This window comes from Corapipo altera, unplaced genomic scaffold, assembly GCF_003945725.1.
Source record: "Corapipo altera isolate COAL_440 unplaced genomic scaffold, ASM394572v1 1b, whole genome shotgun sequence".
Lineage (NCBI taxonomy): Eukaryota > Metazoa > Chordata > Aves > Passeriformes > Pipridae > Corapipo > Corapipo altera.
The window spans coordinates 10,358,169-10,371,069 of NW_020884881.1; the positions used below are offsets into that span (position 1 = coordinate 10,358,169).

The 12,901-nt window shown below is 48.4% G+C and overlaps 1 protein-coding gene across 3 annotated transcripts in view; it reads left to right on the forward strand.

Annotated features, from left to right (window-relative positions):
• Positions 1–2,317: 2,317 nt before the first annotated feature.
• Positions 2,318–12,901, forward strand: part of RELN (reelin) — a 279,714-nt gene continuing 269,130 nt past the window's right edge. For 2 of the 3 annotated variants that reach the window (XM_027639775.1, XM_027639776.1), the window contains exon 1: positions 2,319–2,789. In XM_027639775.1, the coding sequence (XP_027495576.1) occupies positions 2,561–2,789 (229 nt within the window). In that variant the 5' untranslated portion in view covers positions 2,319–2,560. Of the gene's footprint in view, positions 2,790–12,901 lie in introns of all 3 variants that reach the window. The other variant, XM_027639774.1, reaches the window with a different exon arrangement.

Genomic DNA, 12,901 nt, shown 5'->3' on the forward strand with positions numbered 1-12,901 from the left:
CAATAGTCTGAGCCTTGAAATCTGCTGGTAGATTAGCTACCCACATGGTTGCAAGGTTATTTTGGGAATTATCTCTTCGGAAAAAACACCAAAAAAAAAAAAAAAAAAGAGAAGGCATTGCTGGCAACTGGTACAGCAACATCCCAGCAAAGGCAGACAGCATCCCCTCCTCCCACAGCAGTGAGACCCCATCAACTTCTTTCCCTGCCACTTTCTTTTTCATAAAATAAGAGAGTTGCCTGCGTCTAGCAGTGCCTCCCAAAATGACTGGCCAACTTTCCAGGACTGCTGGGCAGAGCAGGCACAAGCCAGGGTGTGTTTGCCCAGACAAAGCCCCTCTGGTATGGCCTGGCCTCACTGGCAAGCTCTTGGTGGAGGGAAGCAGGAGTGCACAAGGGAGAACACATCCCATTGGCAGTGGTTTCACCAGTGAGCCTGCACAGCTTTTGCCTACATGATATTTTGGCATGAGGAAACGGTATTATTAGTCTGTCACTTTTACAAGCATTGAAATATATGGAGGAGCACAGATGTTAAAAAAACAAACAAACAAATACCCAAAGTTGAAAAACAAATAAACCACCTAAAAAGAAAGTCTTGGAGCCAAACCAGCTCCTCACTAGCTACTGCAAAGACCAGTTTCCATGGCAGTGGCCAGGGACACTCACTAACCAGTGGTTGGAGGTGTCCTGTCCCATACATGGTCCACTACCAGTCCCTTTTGTCTCTGTAGCAAATGCAATGCATTTCTCCATCCAAGCTGAGGAGGGACATCGCCTCACTCCATCCCTAGTGAGGTGCAACCCAGTAAGACAGGAAACCACAGCAAAGTTTTGCTGGTGGCAGTGAACTCAGACTCAAGGCTGAGCCAGAGGAAAAGGCAGGTTGGGCAGATGGTGAGGATGTCCCCCGGGCCACCGTGCACGGGATCTCCATCAGTTGGGTGGGAGGTGGGCCAGGGAAGCAGCCTGCACGGACATAGGGCAGCTGCGTGGTGCCATCCATGTGGCTTGCACCTCCGTGGAGGGAGCCTTTCCCTCTGGCACTGAAACCAATCCAGGAGGGAGCCCCTGGACTGTGCCAGTTTTGCACTTCAAAAATGCTGGCAGGTAGGCTCTCCTTTCCGATTACATCATGTCACTAACGCTCACCCCGGCTGTCTCTGGGCATTGGGCAGGGTCCAGTAGCAGCATGGTGGATGCTTTAAACCGTGGTAGATTTGTTCCCATCTCCTGATGCTCTGGCCCCTCTGTCAGCTCTGCTTTGTTAAAAATGTATGTTTATATGAATTATTTGACTTGCCAGTGTTTTGTGTTCAGCTGCTCATTCTCCTTGTGGTCCCCACTGGATTTGCCCCTCTTCCTGGGATGAAGGGCCTGGGCACACACTCTCAGGGCATTAAAGCCCTCTCCCAGGGACTTGCACTCCCCAGGGACTCACACACTGCCCCCCCAGAGCTGCTGGCCCTACCCCTGTGGCTGTGTGTGCATGTGTATCACGTTAAAAATAGCAGCGGAGGTTTAAGTAAAAATCTCACTTTTCCCCAGCAGTGGGTACAGCAGAGGCAGAGCTGTGGCTGGGACAGGGACAGCAGCAGAGGCCAAGGGCAGGAGCTGGGACTGAGGCAAAGGAACAGGGACCAGGGCAGAGGAGTAGGGGCAGAAGGACAAGGGATGGGGCAGGTGCACAGGGGCTGGGACAGAGGGACAAGGACATGGACAAGTCAAAAAGACATGGGAGGGATCACAGAGACAGAGAGATGGGGCAGAGGGATGGATAGAGGGATAGAAGCTGAGGGACAAGGACATGGACAGGGCAAAAGGACAAGGGATGGAGGAGAGGGACAGAAGAATGGGACAAAAGAATGGATAGAGGGATAGAAGTAGAGAGACAGCGATATGGGAACAAGCATGGAGCAGGGGCAGGGACTCAGGTGTCCGGGTGTGGAGCAGGGACAGGGACAGGAGGAGGGACAAGGGGCAGGTACAGGAACCGAGGCAAGGGCAGTGGTAGGGGCTGGGACTCGGGAGGAGAGACAGGGGCAGAAGCTGGGGCGTGGACGCAGGGGCAGGGCAGGGGCAGGGCAGGGGCAGGGACCCCGCGGCAGACAAAGGGCGGGCAGCAGAGCCCAGCTAGCAGCCCCCGTGCCCGCAGCGGCAGCACCGCACACCGGCGCGCAGAGCGAGGAGCAGGAGGAGCCGGCGGTGGCGGCGGAGGAGGCGGAGGAGGAGGAGGGGAGGGACCTTCCCCTCCCTCCCACCCTGACACCGGGGGAAATAAATTATTCCCAGCCCTCGCACTCCCAGCTCCGTGCCCCACACCCCGGCAGCGCCAGGCGGGGACGGCGCAAGCCTTCGTCGGGCGCAGAGGGGCCGCCCCTGCCCGCTCCGCTCCGCGCTCCGAGCCCCGCGCCCGCCTCCCCTCGAAGTCCCGCGGGCCGCGGCGGGGGGCAGCGCCCGCCCCGTCCCGTCCGTCCCGCCCCGTCCCGCGCGGCGCGGAGCGGAGCGAAGCGCCGGCCCCGCCGTGCCCTGGATGCCCCAGCGGCGCCGGCGGCAGCAGCATGGAGCGGCGGCGGGGCGTCCCCGGGGGCTGGCCCTGCCTGCTGGCCGCCCTGGGTGCCCTGCTGGCGGCGGGCCGGGCGGCTGCCCCTCGTGCCCGCTTCTCGCCCTTCTTCTTCCTCTGCACCCACCACGGCGAGCTGGAGGGCGACGGCGAGCAGGGCGAGGTGCTCATCGCCCTCCACATCGCGGGCAACCCCGCCGCCTACGTGCCCGGCCAGGAGTACCACGGTAGGTGGTGGCGCCCGCCGTGCTCGGCGCTGCTCGTCCCCCGGGCGGCCCCGGAGTGTCCGGCGGGAAGGAGAGTGGTGGGGGGGAAAGCGGGCGCTCTGGACGGGGAACCCCGGGATCGTGTGCCGTGCCCCAGGTCAGCCCCGGCGGGAGGCTCGGAGGGGCACCCCTGCCGTGTGGGACCGTCTCCATCAGCCCCGGGCGCGGGGACCGCCGCCCGCGCCCCTGTCCCAGCGCCGCCTCGGCGTGGCTCCAGCCAGGCGCAGCCCGGAGCCAGAGGAAATTGCGAGTCCCCTCTCCTCAACTGGCCCCGAGCCTGACCCAGAGCCTCCCAAGTTGCCGGCAATCTGTCCCTTTCTCACTCCAGCGGCTTTCGGAGCCGGCTTGCACTGAGCGCATCACCCTCTCCTCGGGGGTTCTGAGATGCCGCAGCTGGCGGTGCCATCAGGTCACCGCGATGTGTCACTGCGGGGACCGGCCCGGCGCGGCCGGGGCAGCCAGCCAGCCTGTTGCTCCCCTTGAAGGAGCCACGGGCGAGGACTGGGGGTCAAGCACTCACAGGTGGCTTTGGAGATGGAAGGTCGTGCCCAGAATTAATAAATTAACGTCCTTTCTGTAAGCTCCCAGGCGGAGGAGAATGAACAAGAGTAGGCAAAGTTGTTCACAAAGTAGAGTCTCTACTTTGGGGATGTACTGGGTGACGGACACAGCCCAGGGCAGGTACACTGTTGTGGGAACCTGCTTTTGGCTGCAGAGTGCCCCTGGAAACCAGCAACTGTGCTGTTCCACAGCCTCATCACCATTGCTCTGTGTAGAAAACTTCCATGTGGGAAACATTTTTTAATTCATAATGGTGAGAGACCGTTTAAAGGTCTAATCCTTCTCTCTTTGTGTCTGCTTGGGGTTTGCAATGCTACAGAATAATAACAGCTAATTCTGCAATAGGCAATTGAAAGTCAGAGAAAACGTCAATAAATGTTTATTTAAAATGCTTTGTTCAGAAACAGATACTGTGTGATGGTCCTTGGCTAAAGTTAAACTTTTGACTTCGATATATTCCAGCTCAGAATTTAAGTTTCAGGCAAATCATTGAATAACTGAGTTATGTGAAGATTCTGATTGAAATTTTTACTGTAAAGACGTAAAACCCAAACACATCAAATATTCATTTTCACACAATCTAAGGGGTCCTGAAGTTTTTGCCTACGTATAAGCTTTAACAATATAGTTTTACCAAATTCATAGGAAACTTTTGCTTTTAAAATATTGTTGTCCTTTTAACAACCCCATTACATGACCTCACCAGAAAAATTTTTTCCACAGGTTCTCAGATATTCTAGCCTGTAATACACACTCCAGTTAGGTAAATTGCATTCAACCTGCTAAACCACAAATGCGCTGAGGGAAAAAAGAAGCTGGGATTTCCATATTTTAAATGCTGGATTTTTGAAATTATGGTTCAGCCACCTAAATAACCGAATCACTCCCTGTCATCGCTGCTGCCGTGGTTTCCAGCCTGCAGCCGATGTTTAAACTCCCGTTGCTGGTCTAAGGAGAGAGGTTTGTGGCGGGACCATTGCGGGCAGGACGACGGGCAGGGCTGTCCGTCTGTCCTGCCGGATGAGGGGCAGGGACAGAGGTTGTTTCTCCGAGGATGCTCTTCTGCCTCTCGCTCTTTTAAAAGGGTTTTTGACTCTTGAAGTACCAGCTTGCGGAGCGGCGCCCCAGCTGCGCGCCAGACCTTTCAGGTGGCCAGGGGTGGTTTTTCCGCCGCTGTTTTTGCATCTGAGAGAGCAAAACGCGGCGTCTTTGAATTTACCTCTGTGCCTCGCGGGATTTTTCCCTGTCCGCTCTCAGGTTCTGCGGAGCCGCTGCTGCCCCGCGCCTCTCCCCGGCCCTGCGCGCCTCGCCCAGCGCGCTCCGTGCGCTGCTGCTGCGGCATCTCCCCGGGGACACCCTTAACCCCGCTGCCCCTCCGAAACGGGCACCGCGGTTACGCCTTTCCGTCTGAAGCGGGCACTGCTGCCCCGAGCACCATCCAGAGGCCAACATCTGCGCGGGGGTTTCAGGGTATCTTTTAAAGCCACCGTGTTAAGAAAGTGTAAAGAAATTGCACGCGTTGAAAGGATGAACGCAGAAGAAAGTCCACAAGACGAACCTGGAAACTAATTTGTTTACACAGTGCAAGGTGTAGGTACACCTCGGTGCAAGCCAGCCTCCAAATTGATACCAAACAAATTTCTTTTCAGATCTGTGCATTGATTAAACATCTACCCATACCAAATCAAGGCAAGAAGCACTGCCTATTTGCTATGCACAGTGCAACAGACATATCCATGAGCTAAGCACACTTAATCAGTTAGATATTTTGAAATATCTCATTTGAATATTTTTAAATATAACAATTATCAGTGTTAAATATAGCACAAGGAAAAAACCCTCAGAGTATACAATCTGAAGAAATAATTCGAAGCAACATGGAATTTTATATAGTGCAGTTAAAAAATGCTGGAAAATGCCAGTCTGCACTGGCTGAGCATTTTTCATTTAAAAATCAAACTTTAAAGGTGGTCTTCTGGGGACAAAGAGCAGGAGTTTTGAGATGCTGCACAGAAGCACAGGACAAAGGGAGATTTACATATGTACAATGCAAATTCACCTGCTCAGAGATCATATTAAAATACACTGGTCCAAATCTTTGTAAGTTCCGGTGAGGCCCTTTTTTACACTTACTGCCCCTTCATTCAACAGGGACAGGTGACAGTAGAATCCAAGAGCATCAGGTTCAAAGAGGAGTAAAATGGATGAAACCACATGTCAAGCGCTGGATGAGAAAAAATTCTGATTAAAAAAAAATCGGCCACTGACTTTCTGCTAATTTGTTTGGACATTTCCTTGGGCTCTTGGAGGGGTTGTCAAACCACTGTGCAGCCAGTGGGGCTGTAACAGGGCCTCTCAGACCTTTGCCCAGCTGTCCGTGGCGCTGCCCCAGCACGATGGAAGAGGAACAGCATGTGTTGCAGAAGACACTCGCCTGGGAACTGGGCAAGCACAGGAGCTTCTGCAAGTGGCTTCTCTGACACCCTGAGTCTGGCACTTTATTTCCCCGTGCCTTTAAATTTCATAATTAAAACAAAGGCAATAATATTCCCTACTTTACATAGTTAAATTAGATACTTTGGGATTTAGCACTTCTCCCCTAATCCTTAAAAATACTCCAGACTTGGCCCTATTCCTGAAATCAGTAAATATTTAATCACTGATTGAATAGGACCAGACCTATGCTGCCTATAAATATGCTCTTTTATAAAGAGGACTGACTTGATACATCAGTAAACAATTTTATTACCTTTGGTAGACTTTTATTCCTTGAATTAGCTTATTTTAAATATAACTAAGTCCTTGAGCAAAGCACTTATGCACCTGCTCAAATGCAAACTGACGAAGTGTGCACTGGCTTGATGTGGGCACCTGCTCAGTTTTCTTCCACCTGAGAGGTGGTTGCGTGTTCAGAGAGCTGCATCACGGCCTGCTTGGCTTGATTGTGGCTTTGCTGGTAGACAGCAAGGATCCTGTTTTGGTTTTTTCACCTGGGATTTCCCCTGTAATATACAGAGCAGAATACAATTTCTTCAAAAAAAAAAAAAATCAAGCCAACAACAGTATATATTGAAAATTTTTATACAACTTCATTTGGGTTTATTTGCAATCTGCGGTCAGTTTTTGATTATCCATGTCAATGCGCCTTCAGTGTTGAGAGCATGTACCATGATTTATGGGCAGATAAGTACATTGGAGCTGCATAAAGAAATAAGGATAAACTTGACTGAACATTGAGTCTTTACTGACCTTAATCACAGAAAGCTCAAAATGAACAGTCTGATTTGTAGTGTTTAAAAAATACAAACGGATTATCTTTACACTGTATTTTGTCTTATCCCTTAAGATTTTTTTTGCTGTCACTGCAAACAGTTCCTTTTTCCCAAGGTTTCAAATTTAGATCTTTTAGGAACAACTTTGAACTGTTTTCCCATGATTGATGTTAAAACTCATCATTCTGTCCTTAAAATAGTTTTATTTAATGAGACTTAAGTTTCTATTTCACTCTCCATTGTGCCCTTTTTTTTCCAGAACGGATTAACCTTCAGTCCCCAAATGTTATCAGTTTCCATCAATGACTGCTACTATTCTTAGATATACTGTATATTGTCTGGAACCATTGCCATGATAGGTTGTAAAAAAACAGTTTTCAACTATTTTAAGTGGTAGTTATGCACTCTTTCAGCACTGATAAAGAGTTGTTTAAAGTCTGTCCAATTCCACCTTTGTTCTTAACTGCTGTATTTAAGAAATACAGATTGTGACTTAGTATCTATTTTCATTAGGGTTACTTACATTTCTGGTGGGTATTTTCATTGTAAATTTTTATTCTTCAGATTATTAGGAAATAAAAACATGTTTGAGTTTGAAATGAGGGAAGGGAAGAAAGAATAGCTGGAATGTAAATAGTGATGCTGCTTGAGGTATAAACAGGATTATAACTGAGTGGCAGAAACTCAGTTATTGATACTTTATCAGTTACGCTGAAGTATAGGAAGCTTTTAGTGAGTCAGAAGAAGTAAGAAATGCACAGGAAGAAGGTGACATTAGAGATAGTGTGGTGGTAACAGAAGATCAGATTTTGGTCCATGTTTTCCAGTATCAGCCTGAGAACCAGGTCAGCTTCTTGAGTCTTTCGCAGGGTATTCCCTCAAAACCTTTCATCTCATCCACTTGCACCCTCCACTGATCTTTGGGAGAATTAAGCCTTCAGTAATTTTTTGTTTTAAATTAAAGAAGTGTGAACAAAATTTTGCTCATGGGAATCCAGTTAGCTCCAGGGATTATTTTAGAACTCTTAAGGGACACATAATAAAAATGTGAGGCTGGCAATAGGTAGCTATGGTGAGGGAATTAGTAAGAATGGGGGGGACTCTTGATCTTCAAGTCTCTCCTTTCCTCTGAGGTCCCGAGCAGTATCTTGCAGGTGCATGAGGGTTTCACAGCTCATAAAAATTTCGTCTTGGGTCAGCATTTATTAGAAGTGCCCTCATCCACCAAAGCCCCCAGAGCGCACCCTGACTCTACTCTGCTTTATTTAGGATTTTCTTGCATAAAGTGAGCTTTGCAAAAGGAAGGCTGATTTATGAGTACTGTGGCCTGTTTGAATTTCTCAGATCTGAGCCTTACTTAGCATGTTATTGAGTGAATATGTGTTTCTAGATCTTGATGTTGACCAACGCATTGTCTGTATTTCTGAAGCTCTTGTGTGGACCCAGAGTTCACGTGGTATGTTTTTGCAAATTTTAAAAAGTTGTGCTTTTAAGATCCCTTGACCAGAAACTGAGGAAGGGTTCCAACCTTAAAAGAAAAAGGTAGGCAAGGTCACAGCTGACAGCCTCTTACAAACTGTGTTTTGCCAGGGAAGATGTTAAATTTCAATGATTTCAGCTGCCATCACTGTAATTCATGAGCCACATAAGCGGTCAGCAGATGGCCCAGACAAAGATGTCGTCAGGCAAGGGATTGATGAAAGGAGGTAGAAGGTCCAGAAAGGCCTAAATAAGCCTTTCTTGCAAATTTGCAGAAGAGATGTAATCTCCGGTTAAATCCTTTCTCCCCTCATCAGGGGGTTGCTCCCCCTGCAAAGGAGACTTGATTGCCCCAAATAACAGAAATCAAAGCCAGCATGGCATGCTGGCGTGACCCACATTTGTAAGGTGACATCTCACTGTGGGACAAACACGTTATTGTTGGTATTGTGGGTCTGAGTAGGACCATGTGGTCTGTGTACATGAAAAAATGATCTCTGCCTCAATGAGTTCACCGTCCGAGGCCTGGGGCTTGCTGTGGGAGCTGGCATGTGTGCACAGACCTTCTTATAACATGACACTCAGTGTTGAAGTCAAGGAAGAAAAGAAACCTATGAAAAGTTAAAGGGTGTAAAAATACTGTTTCAGTGGAAATATTGCACATATTTTCTGATTTCTGCATTTAAAATATTTTGTAATATGCATAATTTATCTGTGGAATTCATTGCTAAAGTTTGTTCATACAAACTGCTTTTCTTATAAATAATTAGTAGTTGTAATTATATATAACTAGATATATATAAAAACCAAGAGATAAATCTTGTACTTCAAGACCTAAGGTGACCACTAAATGATTTATAAGTAGGTTACTGTTCCATGGTTGCATGTAGGATGTTTCTCCATTGTTTCCTGCATTGATTATTCCACCAAACCCATGTTGGTTCATTAGGTAGAACAGACTGAGATTGTCAGACCTGTGGCATTTCTCGTTTTCCTTACTGTTGCTTTGATTTCGATTTTCGGAGGCCACTGCTTTTGAAATACTGTAGCATTTTTTATGATGGTACAATGCTACAGTATTTGCATATTGACTGATTGAAGCATGATTTTCAATCCTGTAATAGCCATGGTGCTGCAGCTGAGATGGATTCAGATGCAACCTTTATTTGCTTTGTGCATCTCATGCCCTACAACTGTGGTTTGGATTTGTCATGAGTGTTTGCTGCATGGAGAGGGAAGGAAATGGCACTGTCTTACCTCTGAGAATAAGCAACCTTTCATACTGGCCCTTGCTATGAGAATTTCAATGGTCTCCGATGAAAGGTTCAGTCTTTTTAACATGCTTCCTCTCTTTGTGTTAACATTTCCTGCCTTTTCATCGGGCATGAAAGGTGCATAGAGTGCAAATGTGTGTCTGGAATATTTGTGTAACTCCTACCTTTTTTTCCTCCCAACTGGGATTTACCTATGGGATAAACATAGGACAAACTCTGACAGTGCAACTTCTAACATCTGTCAAGGCCCACTGGCAGATTACTCAGGGAAAGACCTTCCCAGTTTGTCAGATGATGCCTTCTTGTTGGGCAGGTGACCTTCCTCCATCCCTCCTTCTCTCAGATCAGTCCTGGAAAAGGAAAGCCATAGTGTGCCACACCATTTGCACAGCTCACATCGAGAGCCTGTGGACTCTCCATGGACAGTGGTATCATGGAAATAGAGCTCCCTCTGGTCCATGCCCATGGGACCTTCACCAGGTCTCCTCAGTGCTCAGATGCCTCCCACAGGTGACACATTTTTGACTCTTTTCCTAAAGGGAAGAGCAGGATCATGGAAGGGGTCTTTTTTGAAGACTTTTAATATATCTCACTAAGCATTTGTCTTAAATAGGGCCATTTCTGAGAGGCGTACGTCCTGCTTGGAGAGGGAGAACTGGGGTTTGTAGGGGACATTATGGTTTATACCTGTTTATTCCACAGTCTAGGACCAGGCATTACTCTGTCCGTCTGCAGCTGGAGAAGTCCTGGCTGGGATTGGAGATGGCACCCCGTGGCCGGGCACGGAGCCACAGGCTCCTTGCCATTGTCTGCTGCAACCATCTGGAGCAGCTGATGCCTCGGTGGCACCACAGTGTTTCGGGGCAGCTGGGTTCAGTTTAGCTTCAGGCAGAGGCACCTGTGGGCTTGTTCTTCATCTCACCAGCCTCAGCATCACCTGCGTCACTCCAGACTCCCTGTGGTGTAATTGTTGGCTGTTCACCCTTGTCCTGCTGTTGTCGGCATGACTTTCTGTTTGGGGATACTGTTTGGTGAATGTGGGTTTTGCATGCTGGTAGAGATCTCCATCTACAAGGCTTCTCTCTGTCCACCCCAGTGGGATTCTGATCTTCCCAGGAAATCAAGACATCCCTGACTACTACCTTGCAGAGTTTCCTCATGACTTGTTGTAGGCAATGCCTTTTATATGAACATCTCAGCTGAAAAAGCAAGAGTCCTGGGGGACTGGACATGAGTGGCCTGTGAAAGTTGCTGAGGAGCAGGCAAGGAGTTCAGACACTTTCCCAAAGGCTTTTATCACAAAGTGGAGGCTGTTTGTCACAGCCTTTGTAAGGTCCCTCCTGCCGTATTTTTTCATTCTGGGAACAAAACAGAAGTGATTGTTCCCTGCTCCTCTCTAGTGCTTTGATATTAATATTGGTTGTGAGAGTTTCACAAGCATCTCGTTGGGGGGTGAAATCAACGGCACTTTTCCAGACTCTGTCTGTTGAAGTTCAACCTGCAAGAGCACTGAGTGACAGCAGGCAACAAATCCATCTCCCCTACCCTAAGTCTTACATTCTGCACCCCTGCCTTCTTTCAGAATTCTACATTGACCTTCCTAAAATTTTGTGTCCTGCAGGTTTCTTTCTGAACTGTGCATGTGTTACAGTGCGTGCCCAAGTTCTGCTCCAGTTTCCTGTGTCATGGAGTGACAAACACCATGGGGTGTACCCAGCTCTGCAGTGGGACCAGCGCTCCCCACAGACCTGCTCCCCAGCAGGTGGTGTGCTGGGGGACAGCCTCTTCCCACCTCCTTGCTGAAGGGCTGGGTGCCAGCAGGAAAACACATCAAATGGGTGGTGGCCTTGCATGCCTCCACCCCCATCCCCTCCTCCCCTCTTCCTCTCTGCCTACTCAGAGGAGGGAGCAGCTCCAGGGGACAGTGCGGAGTATTTAATTTTATTATGCCTGCAGTAAGACTTGATTTAGTTTTGCTAGATGAGAAGTATTATTAATAAGCCCAGCCTTCTGGGTGTAGGGGCTCACTGGGTGTTGGAAGTATTTGTGAAGCCATATGTAAAGCTGTTACTGTGTCTCTCTTGAAGCAGAAGCCTTGGGTCATGCAGCCATGCAGGGTGGTCACTGGTTTCTCTCTTTGGTTTTGCAAGGTACAGTGGAGGGGGAGCTGGCAGTCCCCTTGGTTTTCTTCAGCAGGATGAGCAGATTAATTATCAGAAGGCTGAAGGTCTGTATGTGTTTCCCAGAATGGCTTCTACTCACACATACTCATGTTTGTGACTGCTTGTTTCCCACAGGAGACAGGACTGTACACACTGGGCTGAGAGAACTGAATTATAAACCAGACTGATACAAAATGCCAAGAGCTCTTGCATGACGCTTAGCAAAAATTTTGATTGCCTCAGATTATACAGAGTAATTTATTCCTCCCCATGTCTGCTTGAAGGATAGTTTTGTAAATAAACAGGTATGACCTGACAGATCTGAGACAGGAAAAGGGTCTGCCTGCCAGCTCCAGCTCCAGCTGTGCCCGTGTCTCCTTCTGTCCACCTCATCATTGCTTGCTGATCTGGGTGGCTGGATGCTGGCAGCCTATCCCGTATCCCCTTCCAGAGCCTGGCTGCAATGTGGCTGTACACTGAGCGGTCCAGCTGGTGAAAAGCACACAGAATCAGGGACCTCACGAATTCCCTCTTTCCATCTCCCCAATGTAATTTTCAAGAGTGCAGTTAGATGATCAGAAGTTGGCAAAGAAAAGAAAACCTCGGTTTGTACAGTGAAAGGGAAGCAAGCTCCCTTTCATGCACAGGCATGAATCCAAGAGCAAATGCTGTTTTCCCCTCTTCATCCTGCTGCATCCCATCCGCAGGTGATTCCTGCTCCAGCTTGGTTTGAAGGGATTTGCATATTGGTTGTCCACAATTGTCTGTCCATGTGCATATGATATGGAGAGGAGGGAAGGAAAGGGAAAAAGAGAGAGCACACAACACTTGCTGCTCAGAAGACTTGAAGAAATCCGGGAATATTTTTCTCTCTATGGCTGAGAGGTACTTTGTGGTCATAGCTTTCAACATGTGTGGTAGAATATCCATAAATGAGTTAGCAAGGATACCAAAAATCAGCTTTCCTGGGTAGGTGACCGTGCTCTTGCAGACGAATACTTCATGGAAGAGCTGGGCGGGTCCTGCCTGGGGGAACTCTTTCTGCTGGAAATGAAAGCAGTGGGTAGGTGATCAGCCTTTTTAACATCTGAAAACAGCAGCATGACCCTCTGTGGCCTCTCTTCATGTCAAGCCCTGGGATGTGAGAAGTCATTCATCATGTCATGGGGCTTGGCAAGGTCTCTGCCATTTGCCTTCCACTCTTCCCACTGCTCTCCAGGACAATACAATAGATAGGAAAGAACAAGAAATATAGATAATATTTATCTTTCTGGCTAAACAAGCTGTGGTTTCCAACCCACAATAACCTTCCAGTGTTCCTATCT